This window comes from Mangifera indica, chromosome 20 (genome assembly GCF_011075055.1).
Source record: "Mangifera indica cultivar Alphonso chromosome 20, CATAS_Mindica_2.1, whole genome shotgun sequence".
NCBI classification, from domain to species: Eukaryota; Viridiplantae; Streptophyta; class Magnoliopsida; order Sapindales; family Anacardiaceae; genus Mangifera; species Mangifera indica.
The window spans coordinates 6,591,656-6,614,587 of NC_058156.1; the positions used below are offsets into that span (position 1 = coordinate 6,591,656).

At 31.5% G+C, this 22,932-nt stretch overlaps 1 protein-coding gene across 1 annotated transcript; it reads right to left on the reverse strand.

The window, feature by feature from the left end:
• Positions 1-4,694: 4,694 nt before the first annotated feature.
• LOC123204842 (DNAJ protein JJJ1 homolog) lies at positions 4,695-5,597 on the reverse strand. Its single transcript, XM_044621647.1, has 2 exons — positions 5,411-5,597; positions 4,695-5,221 (listed from the first exon to the last, which is right to left on the reverse strand). The coding sequence occupies exons 1-2, from the start codon at positions 5,595-5,597 to the stop codon at positions 4,695-4,697; spliced, it is 714 nt and encodes a 237-aa protein (XP_044477582.1).
• Between the last annotated feature and the right edge of the window lie 17,335 nt (positions 5,598-22,932).

A 22,932-nucleotide genomic window follows, 5' to 3' on the forward strand; every position in this document is an offset into this window, starting at 1 on the left:
TATATATTTTCAGATATGTATATATATATATATATTTCGATATGTAGCTGCAACAATGGAGATTTAAGGTTATGTATATATATTTTTAGATATTATATTAAAATTTTCAAAATTAATTTTATACCTATATAACTACTCATAGTTTATAAGCACATCCTATGTATCAATTTCTTGACATTTCTGTGATTACAATTCATTTAATTTAATTATTATTTATTTTAATTTTAATTAACCAAATTGAAATTAGAGGTCCGTGAAGTCATATCCTAACCTTTTTTTAATTTTAATTATTAAAAGGTCAAAGGATTATTTTCTACCTAAGTTTTGATGCGTTCTTAAAATTATACTTATGAGTTTAAAAAATCTAAAATCTCACCCATTTATTTAAAATCTCAATTTTTTCTTTATTTAAACTAAGTTTGAACCAAAGAATGTTTAAACTCGATCTGATTTGTATCCACCCTTTTCTGGGCAAACAGAATAGCAATTGCACACTCTTCATTCATATTTCAATTCAAGTTTTTACACAATCCCTAACAATTCAAGTCTTTTGTCGACAGAGACAAAATAATTTCAGAGAAGACAAGATAAGCTATTTCAGGGAATTTATCAAATCTTTGAAGTTGAAAACCAGCCAATCGGCTTTTGCAGCTACAGATCTGAACAGCAGCATAACAAATATATATGTCAGCGCCTCCTGATTGACAAGCCTAAATATGAGAAGGAACATGAAAGTCAGCAAGGGAGAAACTCCCTGCTAATGTATGAAGAAATTAGTTTTAGGAAAATTAAAGTTCTTTGATTCAACAGGTGATGCGATAATAAACGTCCCAGGTATAGCTTTAAAGCTTTCCGACTGCGAAAGCTAGATCAGTCTGTGTTACAATCTAACTAACATCTTAGCACCATGAGAACATACAATAATCATAGTTATTAATATCTTATAATATATGATACATATCTTAAGATACAATATAATATAGATGAAAAATTGTGTACCGAAGTTGCATCGAATTAGTCGTTGGATGATCCGCAATGTCCGAAGCGTTATTAAATATCATATCCACAACATGATTTGCTACATGTACTTTGCCTGAATTCTATGAGAGATGAATATCTCTGTTTTGCATGTTTTCATTTTCTATAAACATATTGCAGAGATTAGGGGAATGAATTCAAACAATTAATTCGAGTTATAAATTTGAGTCAAACTCGAACCAAACTGAGTTGGATCATATTTATTTGAATTGAACTCAAATCAGATAATTTTTTATTCAAACTTAGCTTGAACCAAGGGATGTTTGGACTTGATCTGATTTGTATCCAACCCTTTTTAGGCAAATAGAATAGCAATTGCACACTCTTCATTCGTATTTCAATTAAAGTTTTTACACAATCCCAAACAGTGCAAAAGCGATTACGAGAAACATAAAAAATACATGAAAGCTATTAGGAGAACATAAAGAATAGTGATGCAGGATCCACTATGGCCTTATATCAAATTATAGGCCAAGGGACTATTTTCCATCCAAGTTTTAATGTAAAGATAAATACACACTCATGACTCTTTAAAAACTCAAACACTTATCCATGGATCAATTGTTATTAGAAATTTTTGTTACGGCTAAGAGTAAAATTGTTATTTTATCAATAATATTAAAAAATATATAATTTTTCTCATTCCCCCCTAATTTTGAAAACTCACATTGCAACCCTCAACCTCAACTTTGAAAAGTAATTTTTTTTCTCTAAATCCCTAGGGTTTTCTCCCCTCTCCAATCTTCGTCAATGGTGGTCACCACCATCTCCACCTTTAGCCTAACTATCTACGTCCTCACCAGAGGACGTCTACGTTGATGAGGCACCTCATCACTTCGTTGACAGAAAATAATTTCAGGGAAGACAAGGTAAGCTATTTCAGGGAATTTATCAAATCTCTGAAGTTGAACACCAGCCAATCGGCTTTAGTAGGCAAGCCTAAATATGAGAAGGAACATGAAAGTCAGAAAGGGAAAAACTCCTTCTAAAGTATGAAGAAATTAGTTTTAGGAAAATTAAAGTTCTTTGATTCAACATGTGATGCGATAATAAACGTCCTAGGTATAGTTTTAAAGCTTTTATGACTGCGAAAGCAAGATCAGTCCGTGTTACAATCTAACTAACATCTTAGCACTATCAGAACATACAATAATTGTAGTTGTCAATATCCTATAATATATGATACATAGCTTATGATACAATATGATACAGATGAAAAATTAGAAGTATTATGAGATATATCGTAGTTAATAAGATACAATGAATGTATCGTACAATACAATACAATATATATTACTGATATACATCAATACACTTTTTAGAGAATATGATAATGTAGTAGAGGTGTATGTAAAAAATTTTAAACATTTTGTAGAGACAAGGGGAATGAATTCAAACAATTAATTTAAATTATAAATTTGAGTCAAATTGAGTCGAATCATTTTTTATTTGAATCAAACTATTTTTTATTCAAGTCAAACTCGAACAAAGGAATGTTTGGACTTGATCCTATTTGTATACACCCCTTATTGGGAAAATAAAGTAGCAATTGCACACTCTTCGGTATACAATTCAACTACCATGACTATAACTGTTAAAATTAGTCAACAACAACAAGCTTAAAGTCTTGCCAATCTACCTATTACAATAACCAAGAAACACCTTCTCATAACACTAGCTAAGATTCAAAACTATTCATGCCTAGGATCAAGATGTTCAAATATATTAAAACAAGATTTCTAGCATTACTAAAACATATCTACATCCATCATAGATTGAACCAAGATTCAAGAATTTCCCAACTATCTGATTCTTCAAAGCATATACGACATGCATAGGAGTATTAATCCAAACCAACAGAACACAATCCCTTCTATATCACAACAACCTATCAATATCATGTCAAACTCCATAAAAGATAGAACATGCTCCTACCTACCTTAGTTTCTAGCGAAGGTTGGAGTGTTTCCAACTCTCTTGATTCTTGGTCATCAAAGCATCAATCTTGTCGGATTTTGTGGTCGACTCTATTAGACAACTCTCCCCTCTATAAAGTTCCCTCCACTTTAGGGTCACTTGTTGAATTGAAAGTGTTAACCTTCTCAAAATCATGGAGTTTCACACTTTATGTTTGACACATGGTTGTGCATATGCTTAATTCGCCAACATGGCAATTCCCATGGACTGTCCATGTGGTAAGCTAATGTAGGGGCATGCTCTCTTCATGTAAAGTCGTTCAACATGCCAAAATCACAACTCATTCTCATATTTAATCATTTCTAATTTGCATTCATATGTAAATCAAGGAAAAAGATTAAAATGAACCTAGGGCATATATGAGAGTATTACAATGGATATATAGGATATTCAGTGGTATTGAACATGCTGATAGAGTAATTATCAATAAGGCAGGAGAGATAAGTTATGGTGAAAGGTAATATGAAGATGGGTTGAGTTAGTGTTTCAAAATGCATACATGCTAGTTAATGACTTTAGTCGTGTGGGTTGTTACGAGAGGACACCTGTAAAAATTTCTTCCTAACCTGTTTGCAGTAGGGCCTAATAGTGTGTAGTAGAACATAGTAGCCATGACAGGGTGCACACCTCAGTTCCAAGAACTCAACTTGGCTTACAATGTTCTCTCTGACCACAAATAGTGCGCCTAGTATGATTCTCACCGCACAAAGATTATTTTCTCCGACCTTGATTCATTCCTTAACTCCATTCCCAATCTTTTCTTCCATATCTCCAATCTCGCCTTTCCTACCCTTTTCAGATATTTGGATTCTGGTAACAGATTTTACAAAATATACTTTGATTTTTTCAACAAAATTCACAAGAATGACATCGATTTAGTAAAGAAATTAAGGGTGGGATTGGACACGATGCAGGAGGCACCAAGAATGGGGAATTTACAAAGTCTGGTGAAGGAAGTAAGGGAGTTTTATAAATACTGGGGCAGGTGATAGACTTCATGTGGGTGAAGGGCAAGACGACGTAAGGGAGGGAGGAGTTGAAAGGAGAGTATAATGAGAGGGTGAGAAAAATGGCAAAGTTCATTAGAAAGAGTGATAGATTTACTGAGAATGGTGAATGAGCATAGGAAGAAGATTGAGTGAGCAAGAAGAGACGTGAAAGAATTGGAGATGGAGAAGATGAGAAAGGAGTATTTATGTGAGGTATGCGGAGAGATGTTTCAAAGGGAGAAGCATGAGCAATGGAGGAAGCACATGTAGAATGTGGTTGAATTTGGGTAGAGTTTTGTGGAGGAAGAGGAGGAGGAGGAGGAATAGTGTTAGAGATCCTATAAAACGACATCGGCCTAAGACTCTTGTTTATAGTTTCTTAGAAGAAAAGGTTTCGGGAACTGAAGTTTGAAGAGTGTTTAGTGATCCAGTAAAAGAAATGTGATCACTTTAATTTTGTGTATTACTCGTTGGTGTAGATTTTCATATAAGACCTAAGTTTTAGATATAAGGTTTCAAATAAGCTAGACAATAAGTTACAATGAATAAATTCACATGATTTTTTATTATTATTATTATCAACTAGTAAATATTTATAGCCTACCTCAACCTGTAATTAACAACTAACTAAACTTGTAATTACGAAACGACATGACCTTCACTGTAAAACGACTAAACCCTCCTTAAACCTCAAATCCGGAAACTTTTACCCCCTAAAAGCTGCACACGAGAGTCCCGGGCCGACGTCGTTTTAATGCATCTCTCACACAGTTCCTCGCTCTCCCCCTCTTCCTCCACGAAACCCTGCCAAAATTCAACCACATCCTGCACGCGCTTCCTCCATTGCTCAGGGTTCTCACTCTGAAATTTTTCTCCGCACAACTCACAACAATAATCTTTCCTCTTCACCTCCATCTCCAATTCCTCCACCTGTCTTCTTTCTTGCTCAATCTTTACCTTTCTCAGTAAATCAATCACTCTTTTATCTCTCTTTCTCACAAACTCCGCCATTTTTCTCACCCTCTCATTATACTCTTCTTTCAATTCCTCCGTCTCCGACGCCCTTTTTCCCTCCACCCACCGGAAGTCCACCACCGTACTGACCCTCACTTCCTTCACCGGACTCCGTAAATTCCCCATTCTTGGCACCTCCTGCATCGTGTCCAATCCCAACCCTGATTTCTTTACGAAATCCACTTCAGTCTTGTAAATCTTTTCTATAAAATCAGAGTAAACTTTGTAAAATCCTTACCAGAATCCGAATATCCAGAAAAGGCGGGAAAGGCGGGGTTGGAGAAATGGAAGAAAATATTGGGGACGGAGTTCAAAAACGAATCAAGATTGGAGGAAGGAATCTGTGCGATGAGAATCATACCAGGCGCGCTGTTTGGTGTAGGAGAGAACACTGTAGGCGAAGTTGAGTTCTTTGAACTGAGCGGTGGCTTGGTGGTGAGTTAAAGCGGACTGGAGGAGCTTGTCTGGGTGGCGTTGGAGAGCTAGTTTCTTGTAAGTGGAGCGAATTTCGTTCGGCGAGGAGTTGACGGTCAGGCCGAGGATTTCGTGTAGGCATCGTTTTGAAGAAGGAGACGCCATTGAATATAATTTTGGGAGGCAGATGAGCTTTGAATGCCTAATTTATATGGAAAAAATTTGTTGTACGGAAGCATTGAAAACCAATGGGAATTTTATTTATATTAAAAGAAGAAAAAAAATCTAATGCACCCAAATAACTTGGATTGCCTTGGCTGAGGTGGCAAGGAATCACAAAGAATCCAAATAACTTTAATTTTACTAAAGTGTTTTTTCCACCCAGCTCGTTTGAGAAATATAATTTTCCACCCATCATTTAAAATTCAAAAGTTAGTTTTGTATCCATAAAAAGTAGATTTATCAATTTGTAAAATATACATCAGGTGGCGTCTTCATCTGAAGATGAAGCAATGTCTTCATCGGCTAGTTTCATGGGTCGATGATGGTTGAAAATAGAGCGAGATTGAGAGAGAAGTCGGGAGGGAGGAAAAATGTAGTTGTTGCCATCTCCGGCCACTAGCAATGGTGTTTGGAAAAACCTTAAGGATAAATATTGATTTTTCAAAATTTAGGTGGGGGAAAATTTGTTAGATTTTTAAACTTAGGAAAAAAATGTGAGAAATTTTTATTTTTTAATATTTTGATAAATAAAAAATTTTCTCCTAGATAGTAATAGCAAAATTTAATAGACGAATAAGGATTAGACTATGGATAATTAGTGGGTGGAAAGTTGGATTTGCATCAAACCTTGGGTGGAAAATAGTCATTTAGCCTATATATTATAAAGTTTTTTCCCTCTAGTAAGTTGAAAATTAACAACTTATATTCCAATCTTTAATAGAAAATAAAATCAAATATTGAATCTACCACTGTTCTAAATAATTGGAATAGTATTGGCTAAATGTAATCTTGAATTGCTTTAGGGTAAATTGCATCATCTTAGGTTAGATTCAGATCGAATTGCATATTTCTACCTATGTTGTTCAAGAAAAACTCATCTAATATTATTCAAGAATAAACCTTTCTCTTGACGTGTTATGTGTCAAAATAATGAACAAAACAACAGTTCATTGACGTGGTTTTAACTAATATGCAAGCAGTAGTCGAGTTGACGTAGTGTACAAGTAGTAGTCGAGTCTCGCTAATCTTTGGTATTCATATAAAGAAGACTTTTGAGTTTTTTGTAAAGCTTTGTATAGCAGGCTCTAGTAAGGCTAGTTTCAGCCGAATCGAGCTTGAACTCATTTAAGCTCGAGTTCAACTTGTTTCAGTAGAGCCAAGCTCAAACTCAAGCTCGTTGAACTAGAATCAAGTTTTGGACTCAGTTTGATACTAAAACGATATTATTTTAATGTATATTGACCAAAATAATGTCATTTTAGTTTATTCATACTGAATCAAGCTTTGCAATTATATACATATCAATTTTGATTAGGCCCATATTTGTTTATGTCTTCTTTGACTTTGGACTAAATTTTTAAATTCAGTTTTTAGTACCTCAAAAGATATATTTGTGAAAATATTTTTGAGTGATTTGAATAATTAGAGCACTTTTAGCAATCAAACCCACTTTTTTGTTCACAAAAGGCTAAGAGTGTGGATATATTTATGATTGGTGTGGAAGTTACGATTATTGCATTTGTCGTTCAAAGTTTGTTGTGTATGTGGTTGCTATTTTGAGATTTTGTATGCTTACTTAGAAAGGGCTTATCCATGCTTAGGTATGTTTTCTAGTGTCTCACGAGTTCTAAAACTTGCCACTCAATTTTTCAAGGTAAAATAAAAAGTTTCATGCATTGATAAGGGACATGATATAGGCATATGCATGATTGTTTGTTTATCCTAAAACGATCTTATTCTTTTAGTTAACTTTTATAAATATTTAATCTTTTGTTAGCTGTTTGAGCCATTTTTCTTGTATTTTATTTATAACTTTCGCATTTTCTTTGTTTTAACCTTTAATCACTCACTTAACTAATAAATATATTTAACTATTTATATGAGTTATATTGTTGATAAAATGAGTGAATTTGCATGAGATTTTTATGGATCAATTGAAAAAGGAGAATGAAGAAAAAGTATGAAATCCAAGTATCATTACTCCATATACCCCTTATATATTAAAAAAAAATAAGTTTGGGGGATTTTTGAAAGATAAATAAATAAATATATATATATATATATATATATATATATATATATATATATATATATATATATATATATATATATATATATATATATATATATATATACACACACACACACACACACACATACATACACACATATATTTATTAAAAAGTGGAAAAAAAGAGAAAAAATGAAAAAATGATGAAAAAAAGAAAGAAAAAAATATTATGGGAAAAAAAGAGAAAAGAAAAAAAATTTTGTGTACATATTATTAGTACAATTTACATTCATATTTCTTCTTTAATTTTTATTTTATGATCATGTTGATTTTCACTTCTCTCATTAATAGTATGGTCATGTTAATTTGTTAATTTCTTTATCATTTTATTATTTAACCAATACCCCTAGCCATGTTAAACCTAAATAAAAAATTATTGATATTTTTGAAATGCATTGCATCTTGATTAACGAAAATAGGTTGTTTGATTTTGTCTATAGGGTTTGGTTGATTTCATTTGTAGACCATGAAGGTTGCTAAGTACATATATGTCTACCTGAAATGCAACAATTTTGTTGTGACTGATCACTACATATGTTTTCAATTTGATTTTTGTGACTCTTGTTTTCATTGGATTTGAGATTGAGTGTTTATTGCACTTGGAGCTTTTGAATAGCAAGTTTGGTTTTCAATTGCACAAAGCTATTTTGAGAATTTAATCACTTAAATCCTATTTTCTTCATATTTCTTCTACTTTTCCCGTCGATTTCACCATGGTTTCTTTTTACTTGGGAGCAAGCAAATTCTTAAGTTTAGGGGAGTTTGATGTGTGTATGAAATACACACAAATAGGTTTATACTATTATGTTTCTAAAGTGAAATTTGGTTTATTTTTCAAATTCTTTAAGTTTTATTTAATTTTGACAGCTTCATTTTATTTTTGCACTTTGAATTATATTTTTAGATGTTTTAGAGATATTCAAATCCTTTTGGAGTGAAAACAAATGTTTAAATAAACGAATGGGAAGAGTTTATATAAGGAGACAAAGGTCAATTATGGACAGTCTTATGGTCATAAGAGTGCCCATAATTATTAAGTAAAAATAAAATTAAAAAAATAGAAATTAAGGTTAAATGACAGTATATAAAAAGAAACCCCCGTCTTCTTCACTTGCTATTGCCAAAGTACAACATCCTAAAGGATTTTCAGAGAGAGAAAGCTTCAAGAAACAAAGAAAAGAGTGAAGATTCAAGATTAAAAACGGAATAGCTACGAGAATCAAGATTTGAAGACTTTAAAGTTTTTCCTATCTCATTTAATATCTTCTTTCATTGATTAAAATGTTTTTCCCTTTAACTTTATCAGGTAGTATTAACTTTATTGTCATAAATAGTTAATTTCCTTTGCTAGGGTTTATAATGAATATATAAATTCTCAAATATTATGTAATGAGTTTTGATTTTTGATCAATTGTAATAAATATTTGATTTAGTAATTGTGCTTTTAGCTTCTTGCTTGGTGTTAGGGCTTATTACTGTACTTGTTTATAGATTGAAGTGTGACATTGAAAAATACATACTCAATTAGTTCATATCTTTGCTAAATCTAAGGTTTTATTTCTAGATAAATATAAATCTTTTTTGGGTAAATTGATTGTCATAGAAATTAACATCATACTATGAAAGTAGGTAAACTTTTAATCTTAACATGCCTAATTAACCTTGAGAGAGGAATTGGATAAAATATAATAATTAACCATTAACAATTCATTTTACTATTGATCTTAATTGGATTCATTATTGATTTTTGAGTAATTGATACTGAACTTATAAACCTTAGACTTTTTTATATTGGTATTTCACTTTTAATTTATTGGGTGTTTATTTCTTTTATTAATTTTGACTTGTTAGTTTACATTTCAATTAATTTTAATTCAATTTCCCTTATTTAACATTTTATTTCTTTAGCTAATTTAAATTACAAAACTAACTAGTACTCAACAACCAATCTCTATGGGTTTGACATCTTTCTATATTATTTGGTTGACTCATACACTTGTGAGTTATAAGCAATACTAGATGTTGTGTGAGACGCGCTAAGCAGATGACTTGACTTGGGTTGACTTCAAGTGGGCTTTTAAGAAAGAGTTCCTATCACTTGATATCATGTACATGAGATCATGATAATAAAAGAGTTATCCTCCAGACTGATTGCCCTAGCCAAGTATGCTTTTTGTAACATCCACAGGTAAGCCCAGAGGCAAATTAGTCTTCTCTTTTTGGAGTAAATTTTAATTGATGATAAATTATCAATGCGATGCATGCCCATGTGTGTTATGATACACAATCATGCATTGTCAACTAATTTTGAAATTTAAGATAAGATAAGGTTTATGAGAAAATTAAAAACTATTGTAGTTGGATGACGCCATACACCCCCATGTACAATGAATACATACTCGTATATAGTGTTTGGTAGGCAAAAAAATAGAGTGCTTAACATAATATTTGGGTTTTTTTTCACCCACAGTTGCATGAACAGAAAAGAGAGGAAAGAGTTGCGAGCTCCAATCACCAAAAAAATTAAGCCAAGTGAAGATAAGTTTAGCATCAAAATCCAAGTATGGTGTTTCTTGGCCATTTAGTGTGCGAGTTTGATAAAGTTTGTAGATTGTATACGTGAGTTTTGTGTTTTCTAGATGATGCTTGATATTTGAGATGATTTTATGACAGCAAATATGATAATATGGATTCATGATTTGTGATTTGGATGTCATAATGTATGCTCTAGATGAAAAAAAGTTTCTTAAGGTGATTGAGACATTGCTTGAATTGATATGTGTGCATGTTTGCTAGAAGTTTGGCCAGAATACATAAAAACAAGTAAGGGATGAAATTCAAATTATGATACACACTTGTGTATCCTTTACATAAAAAAGGAAATTAAGCCAACAACAAGTTCGTCTTGAGGAGAAGAACATATAGTCGTATGGTATGGGACACTTGTCTATGTATGACTTCTTCAAAAGTAGATGTTATGTTGAGAAATAAACACACCTATTTAAGGGTGTTTGTAAGAACACGAAGGTACAGGTAGTGTGACACACTTGTGTATGTGTAATTAGAGGAACACAAGGATGCAAGGTAAAGACACACCATGTATACATTGAAATGAGGAAAAGACTATAGTGCAAAAAAGGAAAAAGAAAAGAAAGAAAATAGAAAAACCTTAGCAAGACAAGACAAGATAAGATAAGATAATTATAGAAAAAGTGCCTATTTGTGTGGAAAATAATACAAACCTCGATCAAGTTGAATTCGAGTCAAAATCATAAATGTATAAAAAAATTGGTGTACACCTACATAACCACCAGTTGTGTGCATAAATAGCGAGATAAGTGAAAGCAATACAGTGATATGAGAGATAAACACCTATGCGATGCATCATACACTTGGCACTAAGACACATTAGCCATATAGCTCAGTTTAATTCAAGCATGCATAGTAAGGGATAATGGCATTTCAATCAGTTTCTCATATGGTCAGCGAAATGCATCACATACATGTTTACAGTAATAATCATTTGAGGATGTTTTTTTTGTTAGTAGTCCTATAGTTTTATGTATATGGTAAGAGAAAGATTATTACCAATTTCCCTATGTGACCGAGGTATCACTGTTAGTTAGCCTAATATTTTAACTGACATATGCCTAAGGCATAATAATTAGTAGACAACATATATGTCACATTGCTTTCACTAGGGCATTAGATATGCTGAGATTAGCTAAAGCCTTGGTAGTTTTTATGAATAGCCTATGCTTAGGACATAAAGGTGCCAAATTATAACCACATCAAGACTTATTAGTGGAGTGCCAACTTGATTTTATGCTATGTACAAGGTTTTGAGAGATCACCTACTTACTAAGTTCTTTTTCACTCGTGTATTTCTTTCATGTAGTTTTGCAGGTAAATGTGAAAAGTAAGGCATATGAGGGAGCCAACGGTCCAACCAAACGATTGCATGAAAGTAAAGGGCAAAACTATCATTTTTATTTTATTGGATATTTATGTGTTATGTTATTCTTGTTGACACTATATAGATGTTTTATGGACTATATTTATAAGGATTGAGTTTGCAAACACTTGGTTTTTGGTTTTAATAAATTGTGGTATTTTAATTATTTTTTAGTTACACTTTTTTGCTCATAATTAAGTAAGACATTTATTGTAATGTTATATTTCTGTTGTATTAGTTAAAAAAGCAAGTTGTGCATATCTCTTTAGTGCATATTCCATGTAGGAATATATTTTTGGAGAGGGTGTTACACCTCTAGAGTAGTTAGCATAAATAATGGCAAGATAGAGGATTTCATGAGTGGCTTTAGATCAAACATAAACAAGGATGTCATGATGGGAGACCATGCCTCCAGTACCTATTCGAAGCTCTAAGTAGAGCATACAGATTAGAGGCCATAAGGTTGAGAATAGCTAAGGAAAGAGGTATATCATGCTAGCCTAGTCCAGTAGCCCTAGTTCAAAAAATAGATTAGATAGTATCAGACAACAATCGTGAGGGTAGTAACAAATACTACAAAGGTAAGGGACCTTTTAGTTCAAAGGTAACAAAAAGAATTAAAAAGGTAAAAAACAAAGAAATGAGGATTAGCCAAGGCATGATGATACCCATACTTGTTACAAATATGGGTAGAGACATATCAATAAGTGTCTAGTCGATTAGAGGGTTTGTTATAAGTGCAAACAACCTGACTATTTTGATTGAAAGTGTACAACAACACTAACACCATCACCTATAGATAAGATAGTTAGGGGAGGAAAGGCCAAGGTATATATAACTACATAAAATTAGGCTTAGACCAGCTTATAAATAGCAACAAGTTAGTTACTTTTTTACTCATGTCCTACATATACATACATACATACATATATATATATATATATACACTCCGATGCTTCCAATTGTTTTATTACAAGTGACATATTAAAGAGACTGGAGATAGAGCCTACATTAATCATAAAGATCAGCATAAAAATTCCTAATTGAGACAATGTCTACATCAGCCATATACTGATAGGAGAGGTAATTACCCTGAGTGGCCAAGAATTAACAGTGAACCTTATAGTGATAGACATGTCAAACTTTGACATGCTACTCAATATGGATTTCTTAAGTAGGTACAGGGCAGATATAAATTATAGAAAGAAAAAAGTTTAGTTCAGCTTAAACAATGGAAACAGGTTTTCTTTTAGAAATCGTTAATTGTTTAGCTTTATGATTAATGTAGTGTTAAGGCCGAAAAGATAATGAGTAGGGTTTGTATAGGGTTCTTAGCACATATAGTGAATAAGACAAATAAGTTAGTCTCGGATGTAAAAGATACTCCAATTGTGCAGGAATTCTTAGATATCTTTCTTGATAGTCTCTTAGGGTTAGCATTAGAAAAAGAACTGGTATTTAACATAAAGTTAGCTACTAGGACAATGTCAATCTTTAAGACATCCTACAAAATGAACCCAGTCAAATTTTAATAATTAAAGAAATAACTGTAGGAGTTATTAGACGATGGCTTCATCAAACTAAGCCACTCATTATAAGGTGCATTAATCCTATTTGTTAAGAAGAAGGATAGATTGATAAAGATGTGCATTAATTACCAAGAGTTAAAAAAAAGTCACAATAAAGAACAAATATCCACTCCTAAGGATAGATGATTTATTTGATCAACTCAATAGGTGCCTCAATTTTCTCTAAGATTAACCTAAATTATGATATCATCAAGTCAAGGTAACCAAGAGAGACATACTAAAGACAACCTTTAAAACAAGGTATGGGCATTATGAGTTTGTAATTATGCCTTTCAGGTTGACTGATGCCCTAATAATATTCATTGATCTTACTAATAAGGTGTTTTAGGATTACTTAGATAAGTTTTTTATTATGTGCATAAACGACATCTTAGTGTATTCTAAAACTTAAAAGGAATATGTGCAACATTTACGGATTGCTTTGCAAAGGTTAAAAGAAAGCCAACTCTATGCTAAGTTTTCTAAATGTGAGTTTTGACTAGATAAAGTGGCTTTCCTTGGACACGTGGTCTCAACAAATGGTATCTTGGTGGATCTAAGTAATGTAAAGACAGTATTAGAATGGCAGAGGCTTAAGACAACTAAGGAAGTAAATAGCTTCTTTGGGTTGGTAAGGTATTACAAGTAGTTTGTAAAAGGGTCTTGCCAAGTTAGACTGACCATTCACAAAATTGACTCATAAAGATATCTTTATCAGATGGTTTGATTTATGTGAGTAGAGTTTTTATGAGTTAAAAAGTAGATTGACATAAACTCTCATCTTAGCTTTGCTAATAAAGGGTAAAGAATATGATATCTATTCAGATGTATCACATCAAGTTTTAGAAACAATGTTGATGCAAAGACAAAATGTCATAGCTTATATCTCTAAATAGTTAAAAAAGAATGAGACTTAATACTTGCTCATGACTTAGAGTTGGTGACATTTGTGTTTACACTTAAAATATCGTGACACTATTTGTATAGGGTTAAAAGCAATATTTACATGGATAACAAAAGTCTCAAGTATTTCTTTACCTAAAAAGAGCTTAATATGAGACAAAGACAATGGTTATAATTAGTAAAGGACTATAAGTGTGAAATCAGATACTATCTAGGTAAGCCAACGTAGTAGTAGATGTTTTAAGTAAAAAAGTAGTTTTGTCATAAATCACAACTCATTATGAATTACAGTAAGAGTTAGTGAGAAAATGGATTGAGGTATTGGTAAAGCAATTGGCCAATTTATAGATTCAGTCGATTCTTATAGATGAGATTTATATGGCCCAAGTAGTAGACAAATGGTGTATTAAGATGAGACAAAGAGTTATCGAAGGTATTAAGGCAGATTTTAGCATAATATATGACATTCTGAGGTTCAAAAGTTGAGTTTATGTCTCTCATGATCAGAATTTGAGGAATAAGATCCTCATAGAGATATAAAGTTCCCTTTACACCACTCATCTTAAGAATGTAAAGATGTATAAAGATTTAAAAAGATCTTTTTAATGGTCAGGTATGAAGAAAGGCATAGTTGAGTTTGTGGCTAAGTGTCTAGTCTTCTAACAAATTAAAACAGAACATCAAAGAACATAAAGACTTTTATAGCCTCTTAGTATTCTAGAATGAAAGTGGGAACATATCTCAATGGATTTCAGGTTAGGTTACTCAAGGTTAGAGAAGGATACAATGCTTTATAGGTCATAGTTGATTGTTTGACCAATCGACACACTTTGTAGCAGTAAAATATACCATGAGTACAAATTAACTAGGTCAATTTTACATCAAGTAGATAGTTAGATTTTATAGAGCACCAAAGATAATAGTGTCTGATTGAGACACAAGATTCATCTTAGCATTTTGGAAAAGTTTGCAAAGGTACTTAGGTACCAATTTAGCTTTCAACATAGCCTACCATCCCTAGATAGATGAACAAATTAAGAGGATCAATTAGGTGATTGATGACATGTTGTCTGGATAAAAGAGCAAACTGGTTAGAGGTGTTACCATCAATAGAGTTCACATACAATAACAACTATCAAACAACTATCAAGATAGCTCTGTGTGAGACACTTTATGATAAAAAGTGTAGATCACCATTACATTAGGATGAGATAAGGGAGAAAGATGCCTTGGCTTAGGCATTAAACCCGAGATGACCTAGAGGATGATAAAAGACGTTAGATAGATCTGAGAAAAAATGAAACATGTTTAAGACCATCAAAAAGTTATGTTGATAAGAAGAGGAAAGATCTTGAGTTTGTAGTAGGTTTATATGAAAGTAGCCCTCCACAAGCATGCCATAAAATTTGATAGAAAAGGAAAGCCAACGTTAAGGTTTGTACGACCATATAATGTATTAGAGTATGTAGGAAATATTGCCAACTAGCTTGTGCTATCAGTTAGCATGAATCACATTCATAATGTGTTCCATGTGTCATAATTGCAAATTATATCAATGACTTGACCTATATACTAAGAGTTGAGGATACTGAGCTCAAAGACAATTTAGTCTATAAGGAGGGTTTGATGTATATTATGGATAAATGAGTTAATAAGCTTGAAAAACAAGTAGATTCCTTTATTTAATGTTCTCTAAAGGAATCATCAAGTCGAGGAGGCCACATGAAAAGTCAAAGAGGATATGAGAAAAAGGTTCCCATAACTCTTTGAGTGAATTTTAAGAATGAAATTCATTTAGTAGTGGAGAAATGTAAGCCATAGAGGCATTTCCATCTTTTCCTTTATATTGGATATGATGTAAGTAAAAACTCTTCAATTTTTATAAGCAGGAATGAACGTGTACTACCCGTTTGTCTTATTTTTAACATATATAAAAATGAGGCTACATGCTAGGGTTTTCACATTAAATATTTTATTTTTCCAAAGCCACACTTATAGAGACAAAGGCCATAAGTTGGAATCCCAGAAGTGTAATGAAGAGCCTTGGATAACCAAATTGCCCTAGCCATGTCAAGAACTTGTTTTCAATAGAGAAAAAGTAAGTGTTTGGCCTATGCTCGTTTTCTATTAATGAGTTGATGTTTAGTTGTTGCAATGCTTTTGTTTAGTAATTATTTACATATGAGATCATTGTATGTTGATGATTAATGAACATAATATCAATGTTGAATCAAATAAGAGATCATAAGTAATTCAATTGATGAGATTCAAATATGTTATGTGGGATAAGTTTTGAATTATGGCATGTTTAATTCATGATATATGAATTTGGAGGCATTTTATAGTTATGGATGATTAAGATTACAATTAGAGATATCTAAAAGTTTATATGGTTTCTTTAAAGACATGAGACTATTTGTATATCCTGAAAATTGTGGAAACCAATGGGGTGCACAAGTCTCAAATGTCACAAACGACTGATACCATAAAGTTTAACATCCATTCGTCCCCTAAGAAGTCAGTAATCTTATTGATGCATAGCGTAAACATTTGGTACAAACATTCAATATGTGATCGTTCCATGAGAAATATATAGTCGTTTGTGGTAACGACTAAAGAACGAATTGAAATGGCTAGGAATAAGCAATAATAAAATCACACATAGTGTTAACCATTCCAAATGAAAAAGGGCAACGAGTGCTCATTCTAGAAAGGGAAAAAAAATTACCAAACTACCCTAAACTCAGTGCATAATAGGGAATTAAGCTAGAAAAGCCTATAAAAAGACAGGGAAAAAAGATACCTAGTTAAGGTAAAGGTGCCTGACTTTGTGGAAAATGACACCAAACCCTGTTTAAGTTGAATCTAGGTCAAAAATAGTAAAAGACTAGAAAAGATAAAAGATAAGTATACCTAGATAGCCATCAAATATATGCATACAAAGGGCTAGTTATATGAAAGTAATAAAGCTATAAATGAGATAGATAACCATGAATGGCATTATACACTCAGTGTTGAGGTGCATTAACCATATAGTTCAGTTTAGGAGTGCATGTAAAGAAGTGGCTTTATAGCTAATTCCTCACATTGCTAATGGGATGCATCATAAATATGCCCAAGATAAGGGCCATTCGATATTGGTTTTTAGTTAATGGTCCCATAGCTATATGTATGTGGTAAGGGAGGGACTATGACCAATTCCAAGTGTGATCAAGGTATCATTATAACTAGTTAGCCTAATAGTCCAACCAACATGTATGTGAGGCATAATAGGTAATAGACACGACAGGTGTTAATTGCATTCATAAGCATTGGATGTCGAGTTCAACTTAAGTCTAATAGACTTTGTGGATGGCCTATGATAGGGCACGAGGGTGCCAAGTATAACCACATAACATCTTAGTGATATAACGTGAGTTTTTAGTTTATGCATGTCACTAAGTGTCGAGAGGTCACCTACTTATTAATTTTTTCACTTACGCATTCTTTTTTTATGTTTTATAGGTAGAGGCAAGTAATGAGACATATGAGAGAGTCGGTGGTCCAACTCAATTTGTTGCATGAGGTAAATAGGGCAAGATCATTATTTTCACGTTTTATAAAGTAGACATTTTATTTTAGACAATTGTTCATGTTACACACTTGTTTTGGGGATTTAGATATTTTTCAGACATAATAGTTTTAATTGATGATAAATTTATATTTTTGAAGTTTTACTATCACTATTTATAAGTTGTGGGTTTTTATTTGTTACATCTTTTGCATGCATATGAGTTAAACGTCTTATTACATGCTCATTATTTTTGTTGTATTATTTAAGTAGTTAAGTCATGCATGTCTCCTCGAGTCATATTTCATTTAGGCGTATACTTTTGGAGATCGGTGTTATATCAAGTCAGTTATGATTTCATGTTAAAAATCATAACTCTAACCCTATGTTTTTTTGTTTTGTGTCATGTTAGATCAACGATAGTGTCAAATTTTGATAGGTCTAATATTAATATCTAATTATGGATTATAATCACATTTTCGATTATTTAACCTATAACTAGAGATGGTAATTTTCAACACGAGTTGTTAACTCAACATAACATGACCAAAAAAAAAAAAAAAGAGTTAGGGTTGAGTTTTTGACACAAAACATTTCAAGTCAATTTGATATGACTCGAAACTAAATTAGGTAGTGTTAGGGTTGAGACGAACGTAACCGAAGCTGACTCAAATGTTTAGGGAAATATTACTCTAGTAGAATTTATTAGGGATAAATTATAGAAATATTAAAAGAAAATATTAACAACAATTGAAATTCTTATAAATTGCATATATTTATATGTTTATATAGTTGTAATTACTCATATTATTCCTTATTTTTATTTAAAAACTTTTATTTTATATTTCATTGTAAAAATGTGATTTAGTTAGTAAGATTATTAATGTATTTTAAAGGTCTTGGTAGGTAATTTTTAGGTCATTTGTAAACAAAATAAAATGTTATATTTTGTGTTTTACTAATAGTAAGTTAGGGTAATTTCATGAAAACATTAGAACACTTAGGAAAGGGAAAACAATAAATAATTTTGGGTTAATTTTGACTATTTCAAGTTAACCCGAATATTAAAAGGTTAGGTTAGGATTAAGAATTTTCAACACTATTTTAATTCGGATCATGTTAGAATTCAAAGTTTTTGACTTGAAATCCGAATTCACATGACACAAATACAACCCAAAGATATGAACTGCCAAGTCTAATCATAAGCCAATAGCTAGTAAGAATAGTTTTTATAAAATTACTGGATTTAATAATTTCTTTTACATTTCTAATAGAAAGCTAAAATATTAGGCATATTGTACATTTTAACACAAATAATTAGGTTTTAAATTATCTGTGGAGCAATCACAATTGGATTATGATATTCATAACCCAATAATCATAAGTTGTACCAAACATAATGCAACTTGATTATGAGATTAGTTGTGTGCACATGTATGTTTTCTTAGTATACACTGAGTGTTGAGTTTTAGTAAGACATGTTTCTATAGTTGTGGGTGTAAGATTCAATACATGTCACTCTTAAATTGTTTGTATGTTTTCACTAGAGTTGTTATGAGGGGACACTCGTAGCTTCCTTTATATGAGGGTTATAGTTTGAAATAAATTTATTGAAGGCACATTATCTCACTAATTGGGATTTTAAAGTTTAGATAATGCCTTAAAATCAATCGTCACTAATGTACATTAATGTAATTTTGTAATTGTTTCTATTTTAGTTAATGATATATAGAACATTTCTTTATCTTATTCTTGTAATTAGATAAATTTCCTTAAAATGGTTGAATTATGACAAAGGCCTTAGTGCATAGCAACTAATCATAAAGACCTTATGTTCATATTAGGTAGTTATTTTTAAACAATTTGTAGTTTTAATATTACCATGACCAAAGACACAAGTAATTATGATAAAACTATCAGTGTTAAACAACCTTATCAAAAGATGGTGAGATATTTCACTTATCAAAGTTGTTTGATGATAGATTGGTGCAGCACATCAGTGCATGTCATAAACATGTCCATCAGATGAACCCCCAAAAGGATTTTATATGGATGGTTGCTCTAATATTTATAGAATGTATCCTTTTAGTGAACATAGGTGCATGTGATCCTCAAACTTGAGATGACCAGACTGTCTTATATGAGGATCAGTTGATTTGACACCAACTTAACATGATTCTTATAAAGGTTACTAGAAAAGTGATGATTGGTCATATTTAGATAGATATGAAGGTCATGGTGGATCAATAGAGAATTTGTCATTTTTGAGTATAGGAGTTGATATCTCATATAGACCTATTGATGAATGACAACAACCACTTAAATTTGTGGTCATAATAGGATTGAGTTGAAAAAATCTAATTCATGTATATTGACAGTCCTTAAAGGAGACACATAATCTATAACTTAGATTCAAAAAGGATATCATTTGACAAATGGATCATATAATATAAGTAACCATATCATTGGTAGGTTAAAGAGTCAATCGTTGACATTTTGTTAGTCGGGTGGCCCTGATGCCTTGCTAAAAACCATTCTTGGTCTATGTTTAGATAGTTGTCAGGTCGAGAGATCAATACAAATCTAATCACAATTGACCTAATGAAGAGCCTATGGATCACATACAAAAGTAGTTTATTAAAATTTTGAGGCATAGGTTATTTGAGCCAAAATCCAATCTAGAACCTAGATGGAAGATTTTAAGTCTCACAAGGTCTTTCGTCTTGAAGTGCAATATATTGCACCTAGGGACCAAAGTTTACTAATCTTGAGGTGTTTGTTTGTGTATGAAATTCTGAAGGATTGAGTTTATCTAATTAGATGAGAGTAAACTTGAATAGGAATTCTTTTGGCCTATATACAACCATGCACGAGCATACATAGTGTTTGGATAAAGGTAATTTGATATCTTTATCCATCCCAAAATCTAGATAAATCATGGATTATACAAGATTAGATAAGGCGATGCACGTCTATAAATCATTGATGTATGACCGTACAAGGCATTTATATAAACAAACATGAATTTCACAATTTTACTTCTTCTTCTCTTCGCATACACTTACTTATGCTTGTACAAAACACTGTCCTGCTCATGCGTAATGTTTTATAGACTACAATGTATGGTTCTTAGCCTTCTTTTGCTTGTGCTTCATGTGGATATGAGAGTGTTGTCTAACACTTGGATCAAGAGTGATATCAATGTCATCTGGTGATTGTGAGAAACGAAGTAGCCTCTAAGCATAGGTATAAATACTGAACATACTATGGTTTTTTATATGTATGTTTGCGAATCAATGAACTACAAGTGAGATCCTAGTGAGGTTTTAAAGTGTTGTGCTTTTTTAGAAATTTTTAAAATTACTAATTCTATTACCATAAAAGGTTATAAAATCTAATGGTGGTATTAGAGTTGCAGTTATGACATTGAATCACAAAATTTATACATGTTGTTTTGTGATAATTCAATTGAATAGTTATATTTTTATACGAAATTTTTTTAATCTATAATTGGCTAATAAATATTTTGATTGAATGTTTATTTGATGTCTTGATAAGATAAATTAGGATTGTTAATTATAGAGTTTAACTTTTTAATTTCCATTGAAGTTTTGTTGAAATTACCATGCTCTTAGATAATCTCACTCCAGTGATGGGTCATCAGATTTCAAAGGATTTTCAATGTTTCATTCCATATCAAAATTCTAGAAAATACATCTTATATAGTCGTACATATAAGTGTATGACTATACATACAGTAATCACATGGTGTAAGTTTGTGTTATTTGTGTTTGATTTTAGATGGGATAATGTTATTTATGTCAAGTAGAGGTGGAAAAATGTTTTTTAAGACCAAACCTTGGGTGGGAAAATGTATTTTACTCCTTTTATAATTTCAGTCCTAAAATTAATAGAAAATAATGATGAAATTGCTTTTAATGAAGTTTTGGGTCAAGTATTATTTAACTTTAATAACCATTGTAAAGTAATAAATGATTCTTTTTTTTTAACCTTAAAATATAATAGAATTCATTAATAGAATATGAAAAAGGTAGAAATTTGTCTTTTTTCAACTTTAAGGGTAAAAACTTATCATTTTAGCATAATTTGGTTGGAAAATAATCATTCTCCTTTGAAAAAAAAAATGTAAAAGGAAAAATATGTATTTGTTTTGTTATTTTACCAATTGTTAGTCTGTAAATATGCACTAACAAGAACTACACCAAAACAAGGAAATTCAATTGCAAAAATATAAAAAGATAGCATATGTAACGAATAGGCAAACGATTACTTATGTGCTTAGGCCAAAATACTTGAATGGTCTACGTTCATGATGTTGCTATTGATTTGACTGAAATATATTTCAAAATAATATACTATTACAATAATTGTAGCTATATTTGCTATGTTTTTATATTTATAGTGAAGGGTTACATTTGAAAAAATATTTTAGTAATTAAAAGTCATAATGCAGTAATGACTTTTGAAATGGTAGATGACATAACTGCATTTGATTATTGTTATTGATTTTTAGGGACTTGATTCTTATATGGTAGGATATGTCTCATGAATATTAAGTTATTGTTAAGGTCATGGAGTATATGGTCTTGTAATCTCGCTTTGAAGGTTTCTTGAAGATGAATAGTCCTTATTGATTCTTGATCCTTAAAGTGCTTGTTTAGTCATTATTGCTAATCACTATCTGTTAGTCATTTGTCAATAGTGGCTAAAAGCAATTGATTTTAGGGAGAAACTTTAATTGTATAAAAATCCCCCTCGCCCCTCCCTAAGTTTTTGCAATGTGAATAGTGTTACAAAAACTTCTTACAGAGATAAATAACACATAGATGGTTAGAATATCTGTAACTCCTATTTTCATACAAATACTCGCCAAGAAGAATACACGTTTGACGAGATGTGTTATTTTACTTAACTTAAAAACCATCCAATTCAAAATCAAATCATAACAAAAATATATCATAAATAATCCAAAAAGAGCCTTAACCAATAAAACTTATAAAACAAGCATGCAAAAGGTGTTAATACATAAAACTCAAACCATGTTTTCATGAAAGCAATAAATGTGCAATACATTATAACATAAACAAATATGAATCATAATATATTATAAAATCAATCACCTTTTCATGTATCCTTCTTTGCTGAATCTTGCTCTACATCTCTCATAAAGTATGTCCTAAAGTTATTGTGGTCATTTTCATTAATTTAAT

What these genes read in the sequence shown, in the direction of transcription:
- LOC123204842 (XM_044621647.1), bottom strand. Translation starts at nt 5,597, where the DNA reads ATGGCGTCTCCTTCTTCAAAACGATGCCTACACGAAATCCTCGGCCTG. An exon ending in AGAACTCAACTTCGCCTACA is followed by an intron (nt 5,222 to 5,410) that starts GTGTTCTCTCCT and finishes CTGATTTTATAG; the next exon opens with AAAAGATTTACAAGACTGAA.